Consider the following 27264-nt stretch of genomic DNA (forward strand, 5'->3'; position numbering starts at 1 on the left):
TTCAACCTTCGAATGGAAAAACGTAATTTAATTATTGAAATAATAAATTACTTATATGTACGCGATACACTTCCTGTAAAGTTCTAAGCAATGGACACACACTGTTCACTATCTTGAAAGTGGATAACGTAATGAATCGTAGGAGTTACACTGTATAAGGTAGTTGGCGGGATAAATAATTAAATTCTGCGGCTTCCAACAGCAGAACAGAATGGAAGGAAAAGAAGAGGACTACGCATTCTTTCACATCCATACACACATCGTTTTGATACGAGTGAGAGCTATGTTCAATGTCCAACTTTTCCCCGGCAACTTTCAGTTGGCAGTAACTTCACGGCTAGACGAGTTGACAGAATTGTTGAGGTCCGTCGGCTCGGTACACTTCCACAGACCGTAAGTCTTGCCGACCGTAGTTTGCCACAACCGCAGTGTGCCATCTTCCGAACCACTGGCGTACAGCTCTCCGTCCGGACTAAAGCTCACCGCGTGAACCGGCCCGAAATGGCCCTTGAAGGATTCTGGGGAATGGAACATAAACATACGATTAGAATCTAAGAGTTCTATGTACTTCTATGCGACTTACCAATTTCGTTGCCAGTGATGTAGTCAAACTTGTACATTTTAAAATCTTCACCGCCGCAAACAAATATCTGCTTGTCCGGATGTAAACTGGCCGAGCTGACCTTTGTCGGTACCATGATTTCCTTCATTTTCTTCAGCGTTTCGGTCTCGAAGAAGGCAACATTGGACCCGTACGTCACTGTCAGTATGTTTCCATCGCGAGACAGCTCCAGACTGTTCGGATGGGCGGTGAACTCAACACGCATCGTTTCCTGCCCGGCCGAGCGATCCCACAGACGCAAAGTCTTATCGTCGGCGCAACTAATCACGTACTTGTCGTTCCGGGCAAAGATCGCCCGCTTAATGTTGCCGGCGTGGCCAGAGTACGACTCCACCGCAGAGCCCGAAGCGTTCAGGTCAAACACTCGCACCAACTTTTCGTTACTTCCGGTGACTAGGCATTGGCTATTGCTATCAAATGCGACTGTTTTGACGATGTGGTTGTGTTGCAAACTATGCACTTCCTCACCGGTGACCGCGTTCCAGATCTTCCCGGTGAAATCGGCGGCGCCCGATGCCGCCAACGTGGCTTTATTGTTGAGCGCGACGCCCCAAACCGCTCCCTTGTGGCCCTCGAATGTACCAACCCAATCTCCGGTGTCGCCAAGACGCAGCATTGGTTTGCCATCTGGAAGAGAAACATAGCTTACTGTTACCGATTGCAAATAAAGTTGTTAATCTTAACCCTGTACAACTCAACCCCGTCTCTAGGCGGACTTTGATCTAAATATTTGCTAAAAATCATTTTTCAACAAATTTTTGATCTTTAAAAAGTATTGGAAAAAGAAATCTTAAACATTTAGTTAATTCTAATGTTGGATGTGTTACTTGTTTTATGTGCTTTGCCAATGTTTTAAAACATGTCATTTTTTATGGGGCCAACTTTGGCTGTTTTTCTTACTAACATTTCCGGTAAATTATGTGAAAATAAGTATTGGGACCATCCAGAAACCACGTGGACACTTTATTGGAATCTCTTGGTATTAAAAAGACCTTTCCAACGAGTTCAAAAGATTGAAAATCTGACAAACCTATCAAAAGTAATAAGCACTTAAGTTTTATTTATACACTTTTTAGAGGCCGGATCTCAGATATTTTGATGAAAACGCTGTCCGGATCTATCGTGTGACCCCTAGTTAGATTAGTAATCGAAAGACCTTTCCAAAGAGTCTAAAACATTGAAGATCTGGCAACCCTATAAAAAGTTATGAGCACTTCAGTGTTGTTTATTCACTCGTTAGAAGCCGGATCTCAGATATTTCGATAGAAACGATGTCCGAATTAATCATGCGACCTCTCGTTGGATGCTAATCTAATTACCTATCCAACGAGTCCAAAAGGTTAAATATCTGACAACCCTATCGAGTAATGAGTACACACAAAAAAATATTTCCGAATGTTACATCATTTATGATGTAACACTTTTGCACGTCATTAAACATTTAAATTTAAATGCAATTTGATGTAAATTTGCGACAAATTATACGTTAAAACGTGATTTTACGTATGCTTCAACCGATTACGTCGAATCTCAAGTTTACATCAACTGAGATTACATGCGATTCATTTTTTCCGTGTCGAGTAAATTTACATATTTTTTTCTGTGTACATAAAGTTTTATTTAGAAAACATTTGTAAGAAGATGTTATTTTACAAAAAAAAACTCTACTATTGTGAGGAAGGCATCAACCACCTTACGGTGGATTAAGTATCGTTTTTTAGCTAAACAAAAAGGAACAAAGACTCGGAACACTTTAGTGGCAATTTGTCAATAAAATGCATAATGCAACTTTTCTTTCGACCAAACTATTTTCAGGACCTCGTTTAGGCCATTATTTTGCTATTTCACTTATAAAAGTACTTCAGTTTGAGACAAGAGCAGCAAATCACTGCCGGGAAATTGCCTGTTCCATAATTGTGGAATGTTATTGTACCTCCCAAAATTGTGGAACACCTGAATTTAACGGATAATGTTGCAAAAACAATCCAGAGTCCTGATTGCAGGCCAAGGGTGCATCATACTGATGATACTCGTCGGTTGATACACCTAGGCAAGGAACATTCCGGAAGGAGCCCAACTACATCCGTAGTGCTGTTTGGACAAAACAGCATGGCTCTGGTTCCTTGCAAGTGTCCTATTTTCTTACCTCCACGTTGGCTTGGTTTAGTCATCATGATGACAAGGTGTAACCTAGCTGGTGGCCTGTGGAAACGACTCGTAAACCTTTGACCAGCGAGGGTCAGAGTAGAGACGGCTAGAAGAAAGGGGCGCGTCAATGTGGGAAAGGGAAGTAATTTGTGATTGTAGACGGTATTGTTTTGATTCGCAGTATGTTGAGTCAACTGCTGTGGATGTACCTGAGCATCACAGAACGGGGTTTCTCTACTTTCCATTTCTGCTAACAGCTATCCTCTGTTTATTTTGTTTCACTGATTTTCTAAAACGGCTTCTGTTTACTATCCTTCATTTGATTTCGATTTTACTTATTTGATTCTCTTATTTCTTAACGCTTTTCCACTCTATTTTACCAATTGATGCTGCTGTAACAAACTGTCTGCTTTCCCTTAATTTGGCAGCGATGTCAATTTTGTTTTGTTTATCATGTGCCTCTGAATAATTTCTCGTCTTTCCTGTAAATTGCCCTCAATACAATCTAAGCTTGTTTGTTAATTTCTTTATCTACTTCATAAATTACTGTATTTCTTTTACTATTGATTCTTTACATAGTATATTTCCTTCACTGTCCATTGTTTTGAAACTTCACCTTTTTCTTAAGCAAGTGAGGTTCGAGCCCTTACTCAATTTATGGAATGATTAAAGGATTAACACAAATATTACTATTGTACTTTTGAAAAACTTTTCTAAAATGCTTAGGACCAAAATATTGTAACAAAACACCGCGACAAAAGAAATAGCAACAGATAAACACGACTCAACAATAGGGAAGATTTCAGGAGAAAACAATACACAGTAAATAACAATTAGTTTTTGAATTCAAACTAAAAATATAACAGTTTTTGCTTTAATGAAAGTTGATAGGCACACATTAAATGGTTAGGCGCTTATACTTACATCAAACCCTACGTAATGTACCACCCCCGGCCGAGTTAAAATGCGTAACCGGAAAAGAAGGTGTGCATGCCTGGCACGAACACTCAAAGCGTGTTCTAGCGTGCTGCTCGTACTGACTCAGAGCAAGGGTGAGATGTAGGTGTAAGGGCAGTGCGTGTTCGTCGGGAACCTAGTGCATAAGATCGGTCAAGGCCCGTTCTTACACTGAAAATTGCGAATTGCGAATTGCGAAAAACAATCCAGAGTCCTGATTATTTTTGTATGATTTTTGCCTTTTTTTAGAAAAGAAAGGTTTAAGGATTGCTTTTGGAAAAATGCTTTTCTCAGAAATCTTTAAAAAAAATCGTGCACGGCAGGGAATCGTCCCAGAAAAAAATCGATTGAATTTTGACCCGAAACCCGGAATTCAAAGCCAGTTTTTTTAGTGCTCTTTTTCTGAAATACTTGCTCTTAAAAATTTATGTCTTCCATCATTGGAGAACCACTCGTAAAACCCACAATTTTTATATTTCAGATTTGTAGCGCTCACATGTGTTCCAGGACCAAGTTGCCTGCGGGTATGGGGATCATACATACATACATACATACAAAAATAAAAAAAATATATGTAAAAATAATTTTGATAATTCATCAAAAAATCAAACCTTACCTTTATCATCTTTAGTAGTTTCTGATTTACTATTCAATATCTTGCTTTGAAATTTAAGTGACTGTTCGACTTTAATGCAAAAAATCAACATTTCATAAATAGTGTTTGGATAATTTTTTATTTGAAGCCGACCAATGTTCTTATGCAACTTTTTTAATCTCGGAAAAATGCTATTTATTTCACTTTGACTTTGTCAGTTGGAACTGTTTTGCAAATTTAGAGACAACAGGTAGTTGGTTCAGTTGACCCAAATGCACTTAACTGAAGAATGTGGTTTGGTTTTGGTTTTAGCAATAGTTTATCAAAATTCTGTTTTGTCAGAAAAAATGCAACGTTTTTAACACTGTGTGCTGTATTGAATCCCATTTTTAATTATAATTTAAGCAAAACAATGTCATTGGGTAAATTAGGATTTGCAAATACACAGTCGATCCTGCTCACGTCAGCGAAGGTTTGAGGCCGCGTCCCCCACCTTGCTCCGTAAAACGAAAACGAAACGAAAATTAAAAACACGAATTAAATACAAACGGAATGGTATGAAACTATGTTGACCTTGGTAGATAATTGTCAACAAATTTTGAAAAGTTTTAAAAGTTAGTTAACTATAATTAGATAAACAGCATTATTTTATTACTTTGAAAATGTCATGTTTTCTCAATGAAAATGAACTTGAATTTGAAAACAGACTGCGTTATCAGATTTTTTGAACAATTTTACTCTTAAAATAGTTCAAATTGTTACTGAAACAGAATTCAAAAATATTTAAATTAAAATCGTTGTTTAAACATCATCATCGGACTCGGTGCAAAAGGGCCTGACCGGATTTATTAAATCTGGTGCTTTACGAGCATCCATTCGCTTGTGTGCTGATGGACTCAAAATTCTGCTACCTACCAGAATGGATTACAACTACGTTCGGGATTTCTTGAACAACACAAAGATCGAATACTACAGCCATGACGATCCAGGTAAAATGAATGTGAACAGTTAATAATAAAACGAAAAATACAACAAAGATGAAGAGCATTTAGCCATACCACTTAGAATGTAAATGAAATGTAATTATTATAAGAAAGTTCAATAAAGATATTTTTAATTTAAAAAAAAACTTGAAATTACGAGCAGTTGATCCAATTTTTTTGGATTGAATTGAACGCAGTCATTTAACAATCACACATTTTCAAAAAAAATTACTACGTAACGCAAAAAAATGATTTTTGGACCCCATCCCTCTCGTAACAAAATTCCTAAACAAGTTAAAAAAAAAATCGTTATGTCCATGAACGTTTTCACCAAAAAAAAAATCATAGAGCGTTTTCATAAATTGTTAAAAAACCGGGGTGATTTTGATAGTGATTACGCCAAATTCACTTTTTGTACAGTTACTTCGAATGTCTAATTTAAAAAATCGTAATATAGAGAAGAATAGATAAAAAAACAAATTTACTATAAAACTTGTGGTACTAAAAATTCTAATGAATTTGAAGATATTTTTGAATTCTGTTTCAGTAACAATTTGAACTATTTTAAGAGTAAAATTGTTCAAAAAATCTGATAACGCATTCTGTTTTCAAATTCAAATTCATTTTCATTGAGAAAACATGACATTTTCAAAGTAATAAAATAATGCTGTTTATCTAATTATAGTTAACTAACTTCTCCTCCGTGTACGCACGAGTGCAAGCAGCAGTCAAGTGCTCAGTGCTCCATCGTTTTTTCGAAAATTTTCGCCGTAATTTACCGTGATTAGCCGCGAGTTTGCTCCAACAGCATGCCAAGGGCCGGCCGTGGCCGTGGCAGTTCGAGTGCGGCCTCGAAAAACCCGCGAAGTTCGTCTACCGGCCGTGTGCAAAAAGGTAAACAAACCAACGCCGCGTCGACCGCCATCGCGCCGGGGAGTGTGAGCGCCAAAGGATTCGACCCCAAGTTACTACACGCTAATTACCGCGTCCAGGATCGCAGCCCTATTAGGCTCCGTTCAGCTACTTCCGGCAATCCGTCGACCGATGGCGCTTCAACATCCGCCAACATTCCCACCAGTAACAAGTTCGCGAGGCTGAGTGACGAGGAAAGCAGCTACAACAACACCGACGGTAGCTCTACCGACGACGACGACGACGATGGTCGTGCACGGAAAAAAGTGCCGACGCCAAAAAAAGTAATTACTCCAAAGGAACGACGACCACCACCAATTTTTGTTTTGGACACGCTGGCGGACGATGTTGACGAGCAGCTGGAAGGCCTCGTGTACTGCCTCAAAATAGGTAAAGCGTCAGTGCAAGTGTTCACATTTGACCAAAAGAACTTCGACCTGGTTGTGGAGAAATTTAAGCTTAAAAACTTCAAATTCTACACATTTGACCCCGCGCAGAAGACCGCTGTAAAGATTGTCTTGCAGGGGTACCAAGACCGCCCGACCTCCGTCCTCAAGGAGCACCTCTCGGGTGCCGGAATAACGCCGCGAGACATAAAAGTCCTCTCGCGGAAGACAACAGTCACAGGTACACACACACTGTACCTGTTGTACTTCGACCGCGGCACCGTCAAGATTCAAGACCTGCGGCGGACTAAGGCGTTGGACGGTTTTGGGTAAACTGGCGGTTTTACTCCAAAATCCGACGGACGCAGCGCAATGTCACCGTTGCCAGAAATTCGGCCACGGCTCGCGGAACTGCAACCTCCAGCCCCGCTGCGTGAAGTGCGGTGAGTCACACCTCTCGGAGGTGTGCGCACTGCCACGAAAGGCGGACTTGGGGAAAACGCAGAACAAACCAAGCCGCGCGTAAAGTGCGCGAACTGCGGCGGTAACCATACCGGTAATTACCGCGGATGCGTTGCGCGCAAGTCCTACCTCGAGGAGCAGGAAAAGAGGAAGAAGAAAGCAGCAGCGTCCCACCCTCCTCAACGAAGTACGAGTGCAGCCGTTCCTGCAGCTGGCCAGCGTACGGTTCCAGCGGACAACCCAGCGATCCCTCCTGGCTGGGGGCGATCGTTTGCCAGCGTGGTCGCGGCCGGTAGCGGCAATGCGGCCCAGCAAGAAGTCACCGGGAAGATCTCTTTACCCTGCCGGAGTTCTTTGCTCTCGCGGGGGAGATGATGACGCGGTTTCGGAGCTGCCGTAACAAGGCGGAGCAATTTCTAGCCCTCGGGGAATTAATGATTAAGCACATCTATAAAGGATAAAAAACTGTGATCTAGTTTTAAGCTTTCTCTATTTCTATCCCCTTTTCCTAGCAAGTTTAGTAAGTTTTTTTTAAAAAATTTTTCTTACTCTTGGTAACACCTTTATTTACAAGCAATAACTGTTCCAAAATGGATTATGATGTAACACACAGCTGAAAGGAACTCCAAAACTCTGTTTTGTACTTCAAAAGAACTTATTGTATCTTGATTATTCACCAATAAAACCGAATTTGAATTTGAATAGTTAACTAACTTTTAAAACTTTTCAAAATTTGTTGACAATTATCTACCAAGGTCAACATAGTTTCATACCATTCCGTTTGTATTTAATTCGTGTTTTTAATTTTCGTTTCGTTTTCGTTTTACGGAGCAAGGTGGGGGACGCGGCCTCAAGTCAGTCCAAGTCCGGTTTCTTGTGGAAAAAAGGGTAATGGCCGAACTATTATTGCATACAAAATGAACACCACCGGAAGATAAAGGGGATCAGGAGGGGGAAGGTGAAAGAAAATTAGTGTTGGTGTGAGTAGTAAGAACTTGGATGTAATTCAAAGTAAAAAGGCCCGGAATAAATTAAATTAATAGTTAATTAAATTAGAAAATGTAACTAATCGGAGATCTATACAAAATAAACTTATGATGTATTCCAAATTGAAAGGAAATAAAAAAATACTAGAGAACAAAAGATGAAAACTAACTGCCGACCTGTCGCGTCCGTCAGTAGTCTTGTCGTACATTACAACTATAGAAACAGATCTGCCAATGAAATATTACACTTCGACCAAATCAACTAATCATTTAAGTCCAGTTATTCATCTACGGAAAACTAACTAACTTAAATCAACAACCTAAACTGTCTGAAACTGTCTGAAAGTAAATTTAATCTCAAATCCTCAAATGTTTTATTACAACGCCAAATAAGGTAAAGGACCTTGTTTTTAAACCAGTCTTGCCGCTTCCAAAAACCAATAAACATAAATGAACAGTTCATAAACATAATCTAATCTAATCTAAACATAAACAAACAGTTCATAAACATAAATGAACAGTTGATCGTCAAGGCTCAAGTAGATCCTTGATTCGCAACAATGGTCGACACAACCATAATCCGAAAACCGTTAGTTCAACAGATTAACGAATTTTGTCCGATATCATTACATTATTGATTGACCAAAAGACTCTATGGAAATTTTGACATATCAAAATGCTTTGAATGATTACTTAAATGGAAGTTTAAAATTTACGCACGTAACTATTTTTTAAACAAATTTCAAAATCCATTCTATCCTACACTGCCGCTCTACGCATAATTGTCCCATGTCAGTTTTGGACGATTTTGACTTTATGGCATTTTTATGTTTAGTTTGATGTGTACTTTAAGAAAAACACATAAAATCTGGTACTTTGTTCGTAAACTCATTGAAAACAACACCAAGTCTGTTTGTCCCATCGTTAAACTTCTACGCATAATTGTCCAACCAAGTATTTTCTTACACGGAATCATTAGTTTTACTAAGCATTATGTCTTGTTTACCTGTTGTATAGCAAGAGAATCCCAAATAAGGGTGATAAACTGCTAACTGGGGCGATTAGGGACACATAGGGCGAATTGGAACCCACGGGACAATTATGCGTAGAAACACAGAAATCGGTCGAAAAATTTCAATCGTGTTTTTCTCAGTTGCACTTTTTTGAACATGGGACAATTATGCGTAGAACGGCAGTGCAATGCTTAGAAGAGGCCTCTGTTTCAGTAAGCGCTGGTTTCAGAGTTCATTTTTCAATTTAAAAGGGGTGGGGACCATCCATAAACCACGTGGACATTTTTTTGTGAATCTATTACCCCCCCCCCCCCCTCGTGGACAATTGTTCATACAAAAAAAAACTTTTCTGTATGGATCGTGGACAATCGCCATACCCCCCCAAAGGGTCCACGTGGTTTATGGATGGTCCCGTGGTAGACGACTAATTTGCTTCATGAACTCCTACTCGGCCTTGGGACCACCTCTTAAGAAAATGATGGCTCCTAGCTAGGAATTAAACCTAGACACAGCGTCGAGGCCCGCTTCGCATGGCAAAAATGTTGGCTGGGGGGAAGTGATATTATCACGAAATTTTATTTAAAAGCCAACATTGCTAACGGCGTCGAGGTCCTTACTCATGCCCAAGGGTTTGTATTTAATTCGTATTTTTAATTTTACAATAAAATCATAAAACTATCATAGTCACCCCGGCTATCAATGATTTATGGTATGTACAACTATTCCAAATATTATTAATATGTTTGCGTAGGTAATCGGAATTTATCCTTACTCCTCCACTGACTTTATACTAGTTTACTCTTTGTTTACAATTTTACATTGGCCCAATAACATTGTTTCGCTTGGTATTTAGGCCGATGCAAATATTTAAAAAAGTTTTTGTCCCTCGGCCCTGGTCGAGGTCAAGGGGGCAAAAATAAAAAATATAAAAATTTAAATAACAAGCCATAATCTTCACATTTAAATGAAAAAGTGTTTTAAAATGCATTTTACACTAGTTCAGTTGTTTTGCAATCATTAGTTTTCAAAAATCTAAGATCTGACAAAAACAAAAATTGTATCGAAAAAAAGATTTTGCATCGAAAATTTTCAAAAATCTTAAGATTTTTAATAAACCCAAACATGCTAAAAATAATTTTAAACGCAGGAGAATGTATTTTAATTTGATTTCAGCTGGTTGCCCTTGAATTTTCATTGAAATTTTGAAGTTTATTGCAAAATATTTTTTTGCCCCCTGATTTTTCGGGCCAATTTTGAAGGGGGGGACAAAAACTTTCAAAAATATTTGTACCAGCCTTATTTGAATTTTAAAATATAATTAAAAAATGTTAACTTATATTAAATGCAATAGGGGAAATATACCCATTTTAATCACTCTAAGCCGTTCGACCAATTCTCATCACTTTTGCCATTTTCCGCTATTAAATCAAAAATTTTAGATGTATCAACAATGAAGAATTGCTTGCTCACTTTTCTTTGAGCTATTTATTACTTTGGAACAGTCAAAAACACTTTATGAAAGCTGTAATTCATGATCAAAGTGCTGATAGGCTGATAATAGAAATAGGCTGAAAAAGGGTATAGTTCCCCTATATTTTTTTACCACATTTTTTAAATTTAAATATACGTCATTTTGAACCAAACTCCTAATTTCTTTAATATTCAATCAAATTTGATATTTAAATTTAATGCATCTTCACTATCATCTTCATTTATTTACTTTTATACTTAAATTTTATTTCTTTTGGATTTTCTTGTTCAAATGCGCTTTTTTGCAACTATGCCATTTTTGAAGACAAAAACAACACCCAAAGCAAATACAAATAATTTAAAAAAATCGCTGAAAAAAATTGCAACCCGCAGCTTGGGGACTTCTCTTGTCTAGCCCCGCCTAAAGATAAAGCAAGAACCAGACGGGTCCTCGATCTATCTTTAAACTTCCAATCCCATCAGGCAAAACAGGGATCAGCGCGTATTTAATAAGTGGCAAGTAAAAATATATCAGTTTTCAAAATGTCCGATATGGACTGATCTCACCAAATTTTCGAAGCAGCTGCCACTATTTTCTTTCCTTCTCCTTTTCTCCTATGGTGATGATGTCCAGGTCCAATTAAAAAATGTAAATCCAGCGTCGTTTCTTCGCCTAGATGTAATGCTCGACAGCGTAATTTTCCGTACGCGACGCAAATTTACAATATGCCATCATATAACGAAACAGCTTAAACTACGACGCGAAACGACCGAAATATGTTCACTTTTGCTAGGAAGCGCAATCTTAAATATCCCGAAAACTCCCGAATACAACGCGGACGATAATTTAAACCTTGTCAAAACAAGAGAAAAATTAAATGAATCTAGATAAAACTGCCTTAGTTCCCAGAAAACCGTTGACAAAATTCTAATTCTACTGTACCACAATCAAAACAAGCACTCATATTTCCGAGAGAGAGGTGAGTGTCGTGAGAGCCCAGACTTGCCCACGCAGCAAAACTGACGTTTAAACGAAATATGCCAAGGAAAGCTACACGAAGCACAATAACAAAACAAACAGGAAGAAGAAAAAAATGCATTAAATTGATGAAAATCTTAAAAATCCTCTACAGTTTGCACTAGATTTCATTGAATTTCTCTTCTGTAAGTCAGTTTTAATAGTTTCGTCACAACGGAAACTAATAAATCCACTGAAAACACGCCGAAAATGAAAATTATCGAGGACCGGCCGAACGACGAACTTCTTCCTTACACAGGTTCAGCGATGTCTCCAAAATACATTCAATAAGTTCAAAAAGCATCCAAAAATTGTTTTACTTGAAATGCTTATTACAATGAAATGGATAAATTATTTTCAATTTTCAATGGTACACATTGTTAAGCATAAATTAAGGCACAAAACAATCTTGAAACGAGCCAAATTAGTTAAACCAGGGGTGCTCAAAGTTTTTGAAAGCCGGGCCAAATTTTTAAGCTCAAATGAGCATGCGGGCCAAATTTACAAAAAAGGCCTTTAAAAAAATACGTTGATGTTTTCTGAAATTTCTGTTATTTTTAAAACACGTTCGTTAATAAAAAATAATAATAGAAAAGATAAAATGTCACTTTTTTATCAGTAATGTTGATTTTATTGTTTTAGGTTTAAACAAAATTGTATGAACTTTCAACTTATATTTTCATTAATTTTTTTTTATTTCGAAAATTGTGACATGTAATTTCAATGAAAAAATGTTACAAAATTTGTTAAGCTCCCGTAAAGTTGAATTTCAATCATTATTTTCAAAAAAATGTATTCTCGACGAAAAAAAAAAACATTTTGGCGAATAACACGTAATCATCGAAAACAAACAAAAATTCAATTTATTTTTGAATAAACCCGACCATGATCAAAATGATTCTGAACGCAGAGGAATGCATTTTTAATGGATTTCTGCAGCAATTTGCATGTAAATTCCCGTGATATTTTGAAGTTTTTGAAAAAATGTTTAGCTCCTAGTTTTTCGATCCAATTATAAAAAGCTCTGTAAAATATTTCCATCAGCCTTATTCGTCCGATTTCAACATTTTGTCTGCCTGAATCAAATGGTAGTCAATTAGATTCGTTATCCACCTGTCATGAGTTTGAATCCCAAGGGAAGGTTTCTGAGTGCAAAGTAAATTTGATGGTAATTTCATGAAAAGGGTCATTATGACTTCTCATTAACACCTAAACTCCCTAGCATTAACACCTAAACTCCCTAGGTTCATATGGACCATTCCATACAAATTACCCCTTTTTCTCGAGCTTGAGAGTTTAGGTGTTAATAATGAAATAAATACTTTTTGCAATTAGCACAGGTTTCTACCAAAGTCAAATTCGAACGTGTTATAAATATTTCCTAAAATGTTAGATGAAAGTTTTGACGATATTAACTAGATTACTCAAATTGAAAAGTGTGAAATTGTTTGAATTATTATGGTTATTGGACAAAATATTTGTGTCGTGAAATGGGGATCAAAATATTAATCTTATTTTTATAAACAAAAAAAGATCAGCATAAAAATGTTATAATTCTAATTTTGAAAAAGGATAAAACCGCTTTACAAGAGTCAAACGGACCATTTTACATGATCATTCAAAATTGGTTCGCGGGCCACAAAAAATCACCTCGCGGGCCACGTTTGGCCCGCGGGCCATACTTTGGTCACCCCTGAGTTAGACCGATCCTGAGAACAAAGCGAAATATCTTGATGCTTTGCATAGTAGGTCCAAAATAGGGCCATGTACCCTACACAAATATTTTGTAAAAAAAATCTTATTAGTTTGTTTTTGGGAGGGTGACCAAGCCACACATCGTTGATGTTGAAAACTCTAAACTGGGCCCTCATCCTGTCACGTCCGTCAGTAGTCTTGTCGTACATTACAACTAGAATCAGATCTGCCAATGAATTAGTTCACTTCGACCAAATAAACACTGACGCTGTATGGATCTGACTCTTGAATAAATGCACAGTTGTGTGTTATGCATAAGTCCAAAATGTTCAATTATTCATATAAGTTCAAATATTCATTTGCGGATAACTACCTAACTTAAGTCCGGGTACTTAGCCGATCTGCCTTTCAAGCAGACGATCAGGGATCGAATCCCGCCCGGTCACCTCGCCACCGATTTTCGGTGGCAATTTGAACCCCCTGCTCCCTCTGGGAGCATCAGACACACGGTAATTAATTACCACACACACACACACACACATGCCGCTCCCCCCACTACAACAACTAGCGGTGGGTGAGTGGGGAATGGACGGGAAGATGACCAACCAACCACACCGCAACGCGTGAAGGAAGGAAGGAAGACTCTTTCAACAAGACCCCCAGGAGATCATCAACATCCAACAAGACGAAGAACAATAGATCTTGGATCTATAAATAGACGCACGGCTCCGTGATGGCAAGGCCGATTGAGCCAGTTAGGGTATAGGTTAAGATAGAGGACAAAGAATTAAAAAAAACCTACCTAACTTGAATTGAATAGACCATCCATGAACCACGTGGAAACTTGGGGGTATGGCGATTGTCCACGATCCCTACAAAAAAGTTTTTTTTTGTATGGACAATTGTCCACGAGAAGGGGGGGGGGGGTTGAGATTTCCAAAAAAGTGTCCACGTGGTTGATGGATGGTCCCTAAAGAAACCTATCCGAAAGCTACTCTTATCTCAAATCTCCGAAATTGTAATGAATAGCAAAAAATTCTAGTACGCTTCTTTTAAAACCTGGCTTCTTTTAAAAACAATAAAAATAGATTAACTGTTCATATTTTACAAGTCGTGAATTGAAAAACAGACGACCATTTGATCGTCAGAATTCCAGTAGATCTTCGATTCGCAACAATGGTCGATACAATCGCATAATCCGACAACCATTAGTTCAACAGATCAACGAATTTAGTCCGATATCATTTCACTATTGATTGATCGAGACTCTATGGAAATATTGACAAATCAGAATGGTTTTTATGCTACTTGAATGAAAATCACCGATTCTTATAGAATTAATAAATTCACTATTACTTATTTTGGCCCTAGTTAAAATCCTAAATCCTACAAAATCTAAATTTTTAAAAACCCGCATCCTAACCTGACACCCACATTAAGATAGGGAAAAATCACATATGTAGCGGTTCCTTTTAAAAAAAACTTTCGAATATTGCTCGATCATTTTTTGATTCCGAGATATGGCCAAATTGCAAAACTTTGGGGCGGTGCCAAAGAAGAAAGGGTGGTCCAATTTGGTGCAAAATCGGGATTCTTACATTTTTTGATAGCATCAACAGCTCCACCAAATTTGAGCTTGATCAGAGAAAGTGCATTTCGAGTGGTGTGTCAGTTGGCGCGAAATGACCCATATTTTTTTTTAAATAAACCTTTTTTCTACTGTTGGCCCGCAAGCTCATGTGAGTTGCAAATTTGGCCCGCCATTCAAAAACTTCGAGCACCCCTGTGCTATAACCACGGCAAATAGTGTCCAGGGCATTCGTGGAAATACAATGTCCCATCCCAGAGGGACTCGAAGTATACATATCAAACCTTCTTAGCATGCACAGAAAAAAATGATGGTAATATTCATCAGGAAATGGTGACAGATTTTGTGGCAAAATAAATGATAAATTTTACCCCAGAAAATGATGAATTTTCATCAGTTTTTGATGAATATTCATCAGGTTCACATTTTTACACATTTTTTATGTAATATTACACAAATAAAGAGGTAATATTCAACCTACCAAATTTTCAACATTCCAAAATTCAACTTTTTTTTTCTGTGTGGGGCTCCCAACGAATAAACCAAATCTCGGAGCATATATGGTGGTGTGTCCCCACGCTTCTTTCTCCCCTGTCGATTCAGTATTGTGTTGTTGTTCGAACACTCTGTGCTCAAACTCAACCTATATCAAAACGAATCATGTCTCTGCGATACGACTTTACGCAGTAGGCCTGGCCGCTTTAACGCTTGTGATGTTTCAATGCATTCCGATGCAATGGCACACTACAAATGTTAATAAATGACAAGAAAAGTGCTAGGCGTAATCTAACCTAAGGAACTCTCCAGGATCCCTTCGAAAGATTGGCTGGATACCCAACTTTCTGTAGAGCTAGTCCTACAATGTGACCATTTTTGTACTACGATCACGCACCCCGGAAACCCTTTATTCCCGTGTTGCTCTGAAGGTTGTCCGTTTTCAACTTCCATTCACTCTCGCTCTTTAGCTCGCACTCCGCGCCTTTTTCACGTTCGCTTCCTATAAATCTCCCTTTTCCTATATGAGGCTGGTTCTGTTCTACTCTGGGCAGGGGTGTCTAAACTCGCTGCTGGTTGTGTCTTTTCTCTAAGTCGGTTAACCGACAACAAGATCACGAGCCGAACTATTAAAACGAGCAAGAACGGAACAGATCTCATCGTTCATGGCAAAAATGGCGATAAACGCCACACAAGATTGGGCACTCCTGTTCTAGGAAATACGCGCCAGTACTTGGTCGCGGCACGTTTGCGAGTGACGATCAGTTTTTATTTACTGTTTGATATTCCACTGCCTTGAATTGATTTTCAATGCCAGCAGGTTACGCAGCAGCACAACTCCGAGTTCCTCTTTGCTGTTTGTCCTCACTGGAGGGTCTGGTGAGCCAATGAAGGGACGCGCCTGGATATCCTGGACATATGTGTACAAAATTCTAAATTTAAAGTGATTAAGATTACATGTCAAAAGAACCCAACAGTTGTTTCTAAACCCGTAACCTGAACTGCAATGGTTTTGTTACTAAACGGTGCAATAAATTTGCTACTTTAGAATTATCTGAGAATGTAAAGAATTACAATTGTAAAATTTAATTATTGGTTCGCATTTCGATGTGATGTGTGTGTGTTATATTTTCCCGAAGATTGATATTTTGTTTGGCTATTTGTATTTCTACCAAACCAAAAAAAAAACTAGTCATTCATACTTTACTTTCACATGGTTTCACACTCTCAACTAGCATTACAACAGTGAAGAAGTGTTCGAATCCCGAAGGGAGCTCGACTTCAAGTTATAATCTTTCTACTCCCACCTAATTAAAACGGATTCAATAAAGGCGTGCGTTTGGCTACAGTTCCTTGCGGTAGTCTAACAGAACTCTGTGAGTCATCACAACATGCTCGTGCAGTATAGAGCGATATGTCGCGAAAAGTAGCGAGAAGCGGGCCAGGAAAGGCAAGTATCAATCGTCGTGCAACCTCAAGGCAAACGACAAAATTGAGCAGTCTTTTAGCATAGACAACGACGACGACTGGTTCTACACGACGGGCATGTACCTTTGTACGTTAAGATATCTCTTCCTGCAGTTATTTATTTGATGCAATGTTCAGGAAAGAGAGAGAAAAAATCATAAACACGTTCAACTTGGGTACTGCTACCCGTCGTTGATGGGTCAACGGCTTCTTTGCCATATTTGGCCTTGATCTTGGGTTGGCGAAGAACTTGCCATTGGTGGTTTGATTACCAGTAAAGGGCGTTTGGGGCACACAAATTTATTGCAAGTATTCTGGTAATGAAAATGCTTGAAAGCGTTATGCTCTTTAAAACTTCTAAGCAATTATTTAAAAAATAAAAGAGATAGAATTTTGTAATTTGCTACAAAGTTGTAGATATTTCGATTTTCTACAAATTTGTAGAACAAATCATAGCGGAATTTTTCGCGGTTCGAAAGATATTACGCAATTTCAATTAACTTCACCTCTGAAAAGGAAAAAAATGATAATTTCAAATTGTACTATTTTTTATTTTCAACAACTTTGCAGAAAATCAAAACAAATCTTGCACTTTTAGTAGCAGAGAGTTTCAAAGAGTTTTCATGAGCGCGAACAAAATGTAATTGCAAATATTCAGGTAATAAAATGCTTCAACGAGTTCTTTAAAAACTCCCAAAAAAATATTTAAAAAATGGTAAGAGATAAAAATGCAAAGATAGATATTTAAATTCTCTACAGTTTTGTAGATCGAAGTTTTGACGTTTTGCAGCGCGACTGTGTTTCAAATGTAGGTGACGCCAAAATGAGGTTACTTTCCAAAAATCGTATTCTTTTCTGCTGAATTGAAGAAAAAAATCGCTTATTTCTCATGATTCCCTACCTTAATCTTAATGAAACTGGTTACAAAAGACGAGAAAAATTTTTTGCTTTAAAATAATGAACATCAATTTTTGAGCGCGCAAAAATTTGTGAATTTTTTCTTCAAAAAACATGTTTTGGAACACGAAAAAAATAGTTTCCCCGTATATGTATATCAATGAAATAAACATTTATATAGTTGATAACAGATGTGTTAACGTTTATTCAACAATTTTTATTGATCTTTGACAGACATTGTTGCTAAATAGTCCAAATTGTGTCTTTTAGCTTTGCTGCAAATTTTCTATAGCAGAATTTTTCGTAGTTCGAAAAATATTACGCAATTTCAATAAATTTCACCTCTGGAAACGAAAAATATATTTTTTATATATTTTTAAATTGTACAATTTTTGATTTGATTTGATGTGATAGCCAACAGGGCCACAAGGATGACCTATGTAGCGGTTGCCTAGAATTACAATGGCTCAGACTCAATGTGAACATCTTCAAATTACTGCCGTATGAAGGGCCAAAAGGGGGTGGTTGGACGCGAAAGAGCAAAATCACTCACGGTGTCCTCAGGGGAAGAGAATCTCCTTCCGATAGTAACCTCCAATAACTCCGGAAAAAGTCTGACAAAGCTGAAAAACAGGGCTCGCACTCTGTTGGGGGCCTAAAAGGGCGCGGCAGACAGCTGGAAACTGACAGAGGTCAATAGATGTAGTAATTAGACAATCCTTACGAATTGTATAATTAATAAACTATTTTTCCCTTTTGGCGTAGTTTTGGTCTTCCACTATCCACATCCAGTCTCCGCCATTACAGCATGAGATGAGAATAGGTCAATGCGGATGGAGAGCAAATCGAGCTCAGTATCCCTTCACAAAGACTGGTAGTAAGTGTGAAAAAACAATGAAAAATATGAAGAAAGACAAGAAGAAAAATTAAAAAATAGAATGTCAATGCGGATGGATCGATGATCCCCTCACAAGGACATATAAGAGACAGATGGTAGGAAGAGAAAAAGAAGAATAGAAGTTCAGGAATAAGAAACAGTCAATTCGGGTGGAGAGCAAATTGGACTCTCCCCTCACAAAGACATCAATATAGAGAAATATTCAACACACTACTTTAATCATTTAAAATGATAGTAATGATTCTTCACTTTCTTTGGAGGATCCCACCATGGTAATTACCCTCGGAATGCCACTATGACCTCGGATCTATCTATGACACCCGTCTTCGGAACGGTTTGGTACACACATCACAAAACAGGCCTGTCACGATGCTACTGACTACAAATCTACTAGAATCATTCACCACATAACAGCAATTGGCGCTTCGCAAAGAAAAAACGGAACATCCTAGCGACCCAGGCGGTTTTTTTACGGCATGAGTTCTTTTCCTTTTGTAGACCCGAATTGTGGGGGACACTCTTAATTTTCCTCGGAGAACTAACAGTACGCAGAAGGGGACCACGAAACGGAACGTAACCGACAAGAATAAAGAAATCTTTTAATTAATTTCGATTAACACATTTTATTCCAACGAAAATGACGCGAGCGAAAAAATGTGCGATCTTTCTATTTCGCGACCTACTTCGATCCCAATTTTTAATTTTCTACAACCTTGCAGAAAATCAAACAATTTTAGCAATTTTAGTCTTAGACTAGGTCTTAGATTTGTAAAGCATCAATTTCGAAGAGTTTTTAAGCGCGCGAACAAAATTTTATATAAAATATTCTGGTAATAAAAATGCTTCAAAGAGTTCTACTCTTTAAAAACTCCGAAGCAATTATTTGAAAAATTAAAAGAGATAGAATTTTGCAAAATTCTACAAAGTTGACGATATTTCGAATCTCTACAATTTTGTAGAACAAACCATAGCGGAATTTTTCACGGTTCGAAAGATATTACGCAATTTCAATTTATTTCACCTTTGGAAAGAAAAAAAATATATTTTTGATGTTTTTAAATTATATGACTTTTAATTTTCTACAACCTTGTAGATGATCAAAAAATTCTAGCACTTTTAGTTTTAGAGATTGTTGATCACGCTTGATCATCCCCAGTCTGCCGTACGTCAGAACGTGCGAGTTACCACAAATAGAGCTATCTAAGCCCGATCTCACACACACTAGCACACCATTTGTTTAGCTGGCTGGTACAAAATTTAACCTCACTTTTTTCGTGTACGTACACGCAATACATGCGCACGTAGATAACTCTATAGAGTTAGAGTGAGGTTAAATTTTGTACCAGCCAGCTAAACAAATAGTGTGCTAGTGTGTGTGAGATCGGGCTTAGATAGCTCTATACACGTACACACTAACACACTCACACTCACACGCATGCCAACAGAATAAATGACATGTCAAGTTCAACACGTTGAATCGAGCGGTCGCATTTTTTGCTCCTATCCGAAACGTCCGGTTGCCGCGAAAGAACTACAGTCCACTCCTCGAAGCCCAACAGAGATAGAAAGCGGATAGTTTCGAAGAGTTTTCAAGCGCGGGAAAAATGCTTTAAAGGGTTCTGCTGTATAAAAACTCCAATGCAAATATTTAAAAAAATGATAAGAGATAAAATTTGACAATGATCTACAAAGTTATAGAAACAGTTAATGCCAACAAAATCCTTAAAACCATATAGGGTATATGGCCCTATTTTGGACCTAATATGCAAAGCGTCAACATATTTCGCATTGTTCTCAGGAACAGTCTAACTAATTTGGCTCGTTTCAGGATTGTTTTGTGCCTTAATTTATGCTTAACAAAGTGTACTATTGAAATTTGGAAATAATTTAACCATTTCATTGTAATAAGCATTTCAAGTAAAACATTTGTTGGATGCTTTTTGGACTTATTGAATGTATTTTGGAGACATCGCTGAACCTATTTTGGACCTACACTCTGATTGGTTGAAATTTTGACAACTCGAATTGCGGCGTACGGTGGCAACACGCACACTTACAGAAACTCGGTTTGATAAACCAAAGGGCCTATCCACGATTATAATTTGGAAAATATTTATTTGAATTTAAAAAAAACGTTTTGTTTTAATTATATTGAATGGAAACTCGCGCATCTTTAGCAGGTCTCGGTCCTATTTACAATTCGCGTATTGTTACGACCTAATTGTTCAAGCATTAGAACATAAAAGACAACCCGTTATTAGTCGCAATAAAAACACCTTAACTTAAAATTGAGCTTAAGTTCAAATATTATTAAACAATCAAGAAATTTTAAAGGGAGATAATAGCTTGTAACTTGGGGTGAAACTTTCTCATCTGTCATGTTAAACTTTACAGTTGCTTGACAAAAAATTTAACTGCATGTTGCACTTTTAAAAACAATGAAATATTTGAAAAAAATCTTTATTTGAATAGGGTGCCTTAGATAGTCATAGTTTGTTTTGTTAAAAGCAGATTTGAGGTGTTCAAACATTATATTTACTTCGAACTTACCATCACTTAGGTTGCTGATATAATTTTTAAGAAAATCGTTTATGTCAATATTTAGTTAACTAAGTTTATAAGCTTTTTAAACTTATACATTTTAGTTTTAGGTGAAATTGTTGGAAATTCAGAACTTTGCCTGAAATTCGTTGAAACGAGTTTTGTTTATTAAATTATAGATTTATATTACATGTTTAACTGAATTCAAAGAACGAATCAAAAGTCTTCACATTTTATATGAAATTTGTTTTACTGAAATGCCTTTAAATTGGGAGATTTTTTTTTAAATTATGTTTCAAAAACAAATAAAATTTAATAAGACTTATTATTCAAAAACTTATTTTACCTTTTCCTAGTACAAGATTGTCTGAAGAGTCCGAAAATGCATTCCGTTTTATGATTCAAAATTATGTCCATTGAGAAAATCATGACACTTTGAGAAGATTAAAATAATGCTATTTATCAACATTTTATTAATTATAGTTAACTAACTTTTTAAACCTTTAAAAATCTCATGAAAAGTTCTTCATGAGGTACTTTGAGCACTTCTCTACCACGGTCAGAATGATTCCATACCATTCCGTACGTATTTAATTTGTACTCCTCATTTTGCGGAAAAATCTCAAACCATCAAAATCACTCAGATTTACGGTAATCAGATATGTCACAAATCATAAAATTCATAAAGTTAACATCGCACCTCATTTTCAAATTATTTTTTTCGATTATTTTTATTTTTCTTGCTGGTTTAGTTGTGTTTCTAACATGATTGACACGGTAATTTTTTTTTCCATATGAATATTTTTCTGATTAGCGCTTAGGTTCTTTTCAAAACTAACACAAGATTTTTTAAATTTAATTCATATGACTTTTTCAAAAACCACTCGAGAGCTGTCACGGTGACAGCTGAAGATTAAATGAACTAGACCCTTTAGGTTTTTCAATCGTTTCCCCTTCAATTCCAACAGGGTAGCCAGTTTGCATTTTTTGAAGCAACAATTAAAAATATATGCAGCTAAATTGGTGATAATGATGTTACGACAAAAATAAATCAACATCAGTTTAAATTTTGGGATACTTTGCAATCGGTCCTTACAATCATCTAAATCTCTATCATCAATTTGCAGTTTTATCGTTTAAAAAACATATTTTCGTTGTTGCTGTTAATCATTCGCTTTTTAAAACATAGATTTCTTTCAAATAATTACAGTAAAGAAATTCAATTCAAAATATTCGCAATTCGCAATTCGCAATTTTCAGTGTAAGAACGGGCCTTGACCGATCTTATGCACAAGGTTCCCGACGAACACGCACTGCCCTTACACCTACATCTCACCCTTGCTCTGAGTCAGTACGAGCAACACGCTAGAACACGCTTTGAGTGTTCGTGCCAGGCATGCACACCTTCTTTTCCGGTTACGCATTTTAACTCGGCCGGGGGTGGTACATTACGTAGGGTTTGATGCAAGTATAAGCGCCTAACCATTTATAGTGTGCCTATCAACTTTCATTAAAGCAAAAACTGGTTTATTTTAGTTTGAATTCAAAAACTTACTGTTATTTACTGTGTATTGTTTTCTCCTGAAATCTTCCCTATTGTTGAGTCTGTTTATCTGTTGCTATTTCTTTTGTCGCGGTGTTTTGTTACAATTTTTGGTCCTAAGCATGTTATAAAAGTTTACCAAAAATACAATAGTAATATTTGTGTTAATCCTTTAATCATTCCATAAATTGAGTAAGGGCTCAAACCTCACTTGTTTGAAAAAAAGGGTGAAGATTGAAAACAATTGACAGTAGAAGAGAATTTACTTTATAAAAATCAAGTATCAATAGTAAGAGAATGATGAGCGTATTTTGAAGAATAAAAATGAGAAGCTAGATGTATTAGATGTAAAATTAGACAATAGTTAATAAATAGAGATACATAACAAGCTTAGATTATAGTAATGATAATTTATAGGTTAGATAAAAAATCATTCAAATAAATAAATTCGCAATAAAATCAAAAAAGATTAGGCGAATGATAAATAGACTTGATATTACTAGCGCATTAAGGAAAAGTATATTTTCAAGGAAAAAAAAAAAAACAAAACAAAGTTTGTTACAGCAGTATCAATGTATAGAAAAGAGTGGAAAAGCTTTGAGAGATAAGAGAATCAAAAGTTAGTAAAATTAAAATCAAATGTTGGATATTAAATAGAAGAATCAGTGAAGAATTGGGAATCAGAAGAGCAAAATAAAAATAGGAGATAGGTGGTAGCTGAGAATGAAGAGAATAGAAACCCCGTTGTGCGATGTTTCAGGTACATCCACAGCAGTTGACTCAACATACTGCGAATCAAAACAATACCGTCTACAATCACAAATTACTTCCCTTTCCCACATTGTCGCGCCCCTTTCTTTTAGCCGTCTCGACTTTGACCCGCGGTGGTCAAAGGTTTACGATCCGTTTCCACAGGCCACCAGCTAGGTTATCATGAAAACCAAGCCAACGTGGAGGTAAGAAAATAGGACACTCGCAAGGAACCAGAGCTATACTGTTCTGATCAAGATAATTCGGATGATCTAACAGAACTACGGATGTAGTTAGTTACGCTCCTTCCAGGATGTTCCTTACGTGGACGTCAACCGAAGAGCACGCAACAAGGTCAGTGCCATTGCATGCTCTTAGGTATCAATCCTTGGCCTGCAAGAAATTCAATTCAAAATATTAAATTAAAAATTATCAATTAATTTCAATGAAATATCGTAATAAATTGATAAACTAAACTGGCAACACCTTGTTATACATGTGTTGGTGATAGCCTTGAACCGACGGCAAAGTAGGTCCAAAAACTGATCCAACGCGACTGATATGAAAAAATATTTTGAATTGAGTTTTTTTCTATAATAGAATAGTTATTTCAATGGTTTAGTGATGAAAAACATAAAAGAATTTAATAAACAACAGTTACATTGCTCGGAAACCGAACGAAATTGCTTGGTGTCAGTGCAAAACATAAAAAATCATCAAGGTGTCGCGAGCCAAATCTGATAAGCAACGAGGCTGGAATTTTTGGACCTAATCTATGTGCTAGGAAAATGGTAGGAAATACGAATGGCATTGGAAAAAGTGGCTGAAAAAGCGGAAATAATCAAAAATGTTAACATTTTTGGAAGAGGTAAGCTACAAAACGATCCTGCTTACACTTTCTGTTGGTTGGATTCAGTGATTTCGTACTTTAAAAGCCTGAACTACATCGATGAATAAAAATAGGTCCAAAATAGGTACTAGGTCCAAAATAGGGTCATATACCCTAGATGGCGCAATTAGATGGTCAAAAATTTTAAACGCGATTTTGTACGAAAAATAGGAATAGAAATAGGAATTTGCAATGCTCAGCAATAATGTAGATAGCAATGATACCTAAGAACAATTTTTAGAATATAAAAGGTTTATTTCATTTTGCGCAACACCGCGGATAAAAGTGAATAAATGAATCAAGCCAAATTCAAGCATTTACCTACCTGTACTTGTAACTTTGCTGAAGATACCCGCTAAACGGTAGCGACATTATGGAAAAGTATAATTTGTATAAAACTTTGTATATGCCGAATGCTGATAAAGCTTATCTCAGTTCCGGGTATTAGGTGGTGACAGCCCTTGCGCCGTTTCCAACGACCCATTTCAGAATGACAGAGCCCTTTGCGATCCAAAAGGGTTCTAAAGCCCTAAGTAAATTTTTATGTGAAACGGTAATAACACGCTAAATCTAATCTAAAACTGGATTTTTAAAAGGCACACCAAAAAAATCGACACAGTTTTGCCAGATTGATTTTTTTAAACTTTTGCTCTTCTACACATTATCACAAATTGAAAAACGAATCTTTTGCTCCTTGAACTGAACGATTTGGTTGAGATTTGAGTTTTTGCCAGCCATTTCTTTTCGTGACGGGACAACGAAAGGTGCAGATTTATGAAAAAACTTCGCTTCCATTCAATGACTTGCAGACCTTATTTGGTCAATATTTTTGGCATTTCAGATAAGAAAACGCATTTAAAGCACATTGAAATTATTAGATCATAATTAAATTGAAATTTTTCATATAAAAAATCACATTGAAAATTGAAAAAAGTAACATTTCGGTGTAGCTTCGCTAAGAATCGGTCAAATGTTGTTTCAAAAAATGCTTTTAATTGTGTGTGTATGATTATCAACACAGCATCATAGTGTGTGTGTAAGAAAACGTGAATATCTCTATATACCTATTTTTTTTGAAACTGCGTTCTATTCCAGTTCCAAATCGTCTCACGTTTGAAACAAACTCGTCGAGCAGTTTTGTTTTGTTTGTCTGTTTCAGTTCTATTTGAAAAATGAAACAGCTAGAATAAAGTAGAGCCGCGTTGCAATTAGTCCAAAGCACTTTTGCTGTCAATATTAAAAATTGCCGTACATCCGAGAACCCCCGCAAATGTAATGCACAAATTAAAGCGGCCAGCCCTACGGCGTTGTGTTTACCGCAGAGATGATTCTATGAACAGATCACTTTTACAGAATCTACAGGGGAGGAAGGATGTGGTAATAACACGCTTAAAACCCATTTCTGATCAATTTTTGTTATTTTAAAGCAAAAAAAAAAAGTTGATAAGACAACCTTTTTTTCGATGGATCAACTATGATCCCCTTGAAAAGCGTCCCAAAAAACCAAAGGTGTGAGTTCGAATCCCACCTGATTCACTTTCGTTTTTGTTCAATTTCCTGATTCCAAATTTCAAAGGCACCGACTGGATCCAAATATTCACGAATTGCAATTATCGTTGTTTAGATGTCTTCGTTTAGAACAGGTTCTTGAATCATAATATCGATTCAGAAGCTTTTGAGTGCGTTTAAAACCGCTGTCCCTATTCAAACAGAAGTACCGGTTCGCTTAATGTAATTGTAAAAATTACAATATCATACCTATACAGTTTCGACTCCTTCTTAAAAAAAAATAAGTGTCTCCATTTTGAAAGGTGGTCTGCTGTGAAATGGGAGGAACGACCAACTATAAAAATTAATAATCATTGTGATACACCGAATTGGTGATTTCACTAATGCCTGCTAACCTGTATTCACGTTGGAAAGCAATATTATGTTATTCATTGCATAGCCGCATTTTATTATATTCATACGTAATCAATGTCAGAAAAATTTCGTCCCAAAATTCTTGCAAATGTCACATTTTATGCAGTACTGCTACGTCTTGTGAATATAATCCTCTTATTTTTCGCCCATGCAAGTTGTTATTCAATTCTCGACAGTATGTACCATTATTTAGGGCAGTAAGATTTTTTGAAGGTCGTTTTGAAGAAGAGGCATTTTCAAACGCCATCGCAGAAGAAAGTATCGAAAAAATAGACGAAAAACTAAAATGTTGGACGTTTTCCCCTTACCTTTGCAAGCCGATATGAGGAAATATCCGCAGTCGGTCAAATCGCTGAAGTCCAGGTGTACCACGGGTCGTGTGTGGCCGGAACAGGTCAACGGGATCTGCTTCAAGTTCGCCATACCGGGGGGGTTCACGTTTTGCGAAGAAGCAAGGAACTTCCGAACAATCTCTTCCGCACGGTTTACACACAAAAAGCGAGATGCAAAATTTCTCTTGTTCTCCTTGGTTGCACTTCCAGAAGGGGGCAGTAATAAAGCAGCGGACTCTTTTTTTTCACTTGGTTCAATATTTTACACTTAACTAACCAGTTCCCGATCAATATTCGTTACGGAAGGTGCAAAAGATAAAGTAATAGTAGACCTACTAATTTTCCTTACTTTTGCCAAGAGGACATTAAAAACAATGTGAACAGAATGGAAAACTAAAAGCTAACTAACACCGACTTAATCCGCGAATGAGATTGACTCAGGCGGTGCTCGCGAGCGACGACAAAAGCAAAGTGATTCATTTAACGTTGAAAAGAAGGTAAACGAGTCTCTACTTGTGTCAAGCTGACAGGACGGACCCAAGAAGCACACAAATTGATGGGAACTTAGACTTGGGGTGGGAATACTGCTTGTTAACCATGAAACATGATTATCCGTCCAACGCAGACGTAAATCCTTGTAGCCCATCAGTCACAAAATCTAGAGCAACATTTGAAAGGGGCGGTACGACCAGCC

At 37.0% G+C, this 27264-nt stretch overlaps 1 protein-coding gene across 1 annotated transcript; it reads right to left on the reverse strand.

Moving 5' to 3' along the window:
* Nucleotides 1-27052, reverse strand: LOC6051789 (serine-threonine kinase receptor-associated protein). The gene is made up of 3 exons (XM_001868126.2): nucleotides 26547-27052; nucleotides 584-1249; nucleotides 1-518 (listed from the first exon to the last, which is right to left on the reverse strand). The coding sequence occupies exons 1-3, from the start codon at nucleotides 26659-26661 to the stop codon at nucleotides 316-318; spliced, it is 984 nt and encodes a 327-aa protein (XP_001868161.1). The 5' UTR covers nucleotides 26662-27052; the 3' UTR covers nucleotides 1-315.
* Nucleotides 27053-27264: the final 212 nt, after the last annotated feature.

The sequence above is a fragment of the Culex quinquefasciatus genome, chromosome 2 (assembly GCF_015732765.1).
Source record: "Culex quinquefasciatus strain JHB chromosome 2, VPISU_Cqui_1.0_pri_paternal, whole genome shotgun sequence".
NCBI classification, from domain to species: Eukaryota; Metazoa; Arthropoda; class Insecta; order Diptera; family Culicidae; genus Culex; species Culex quinquefasciatus.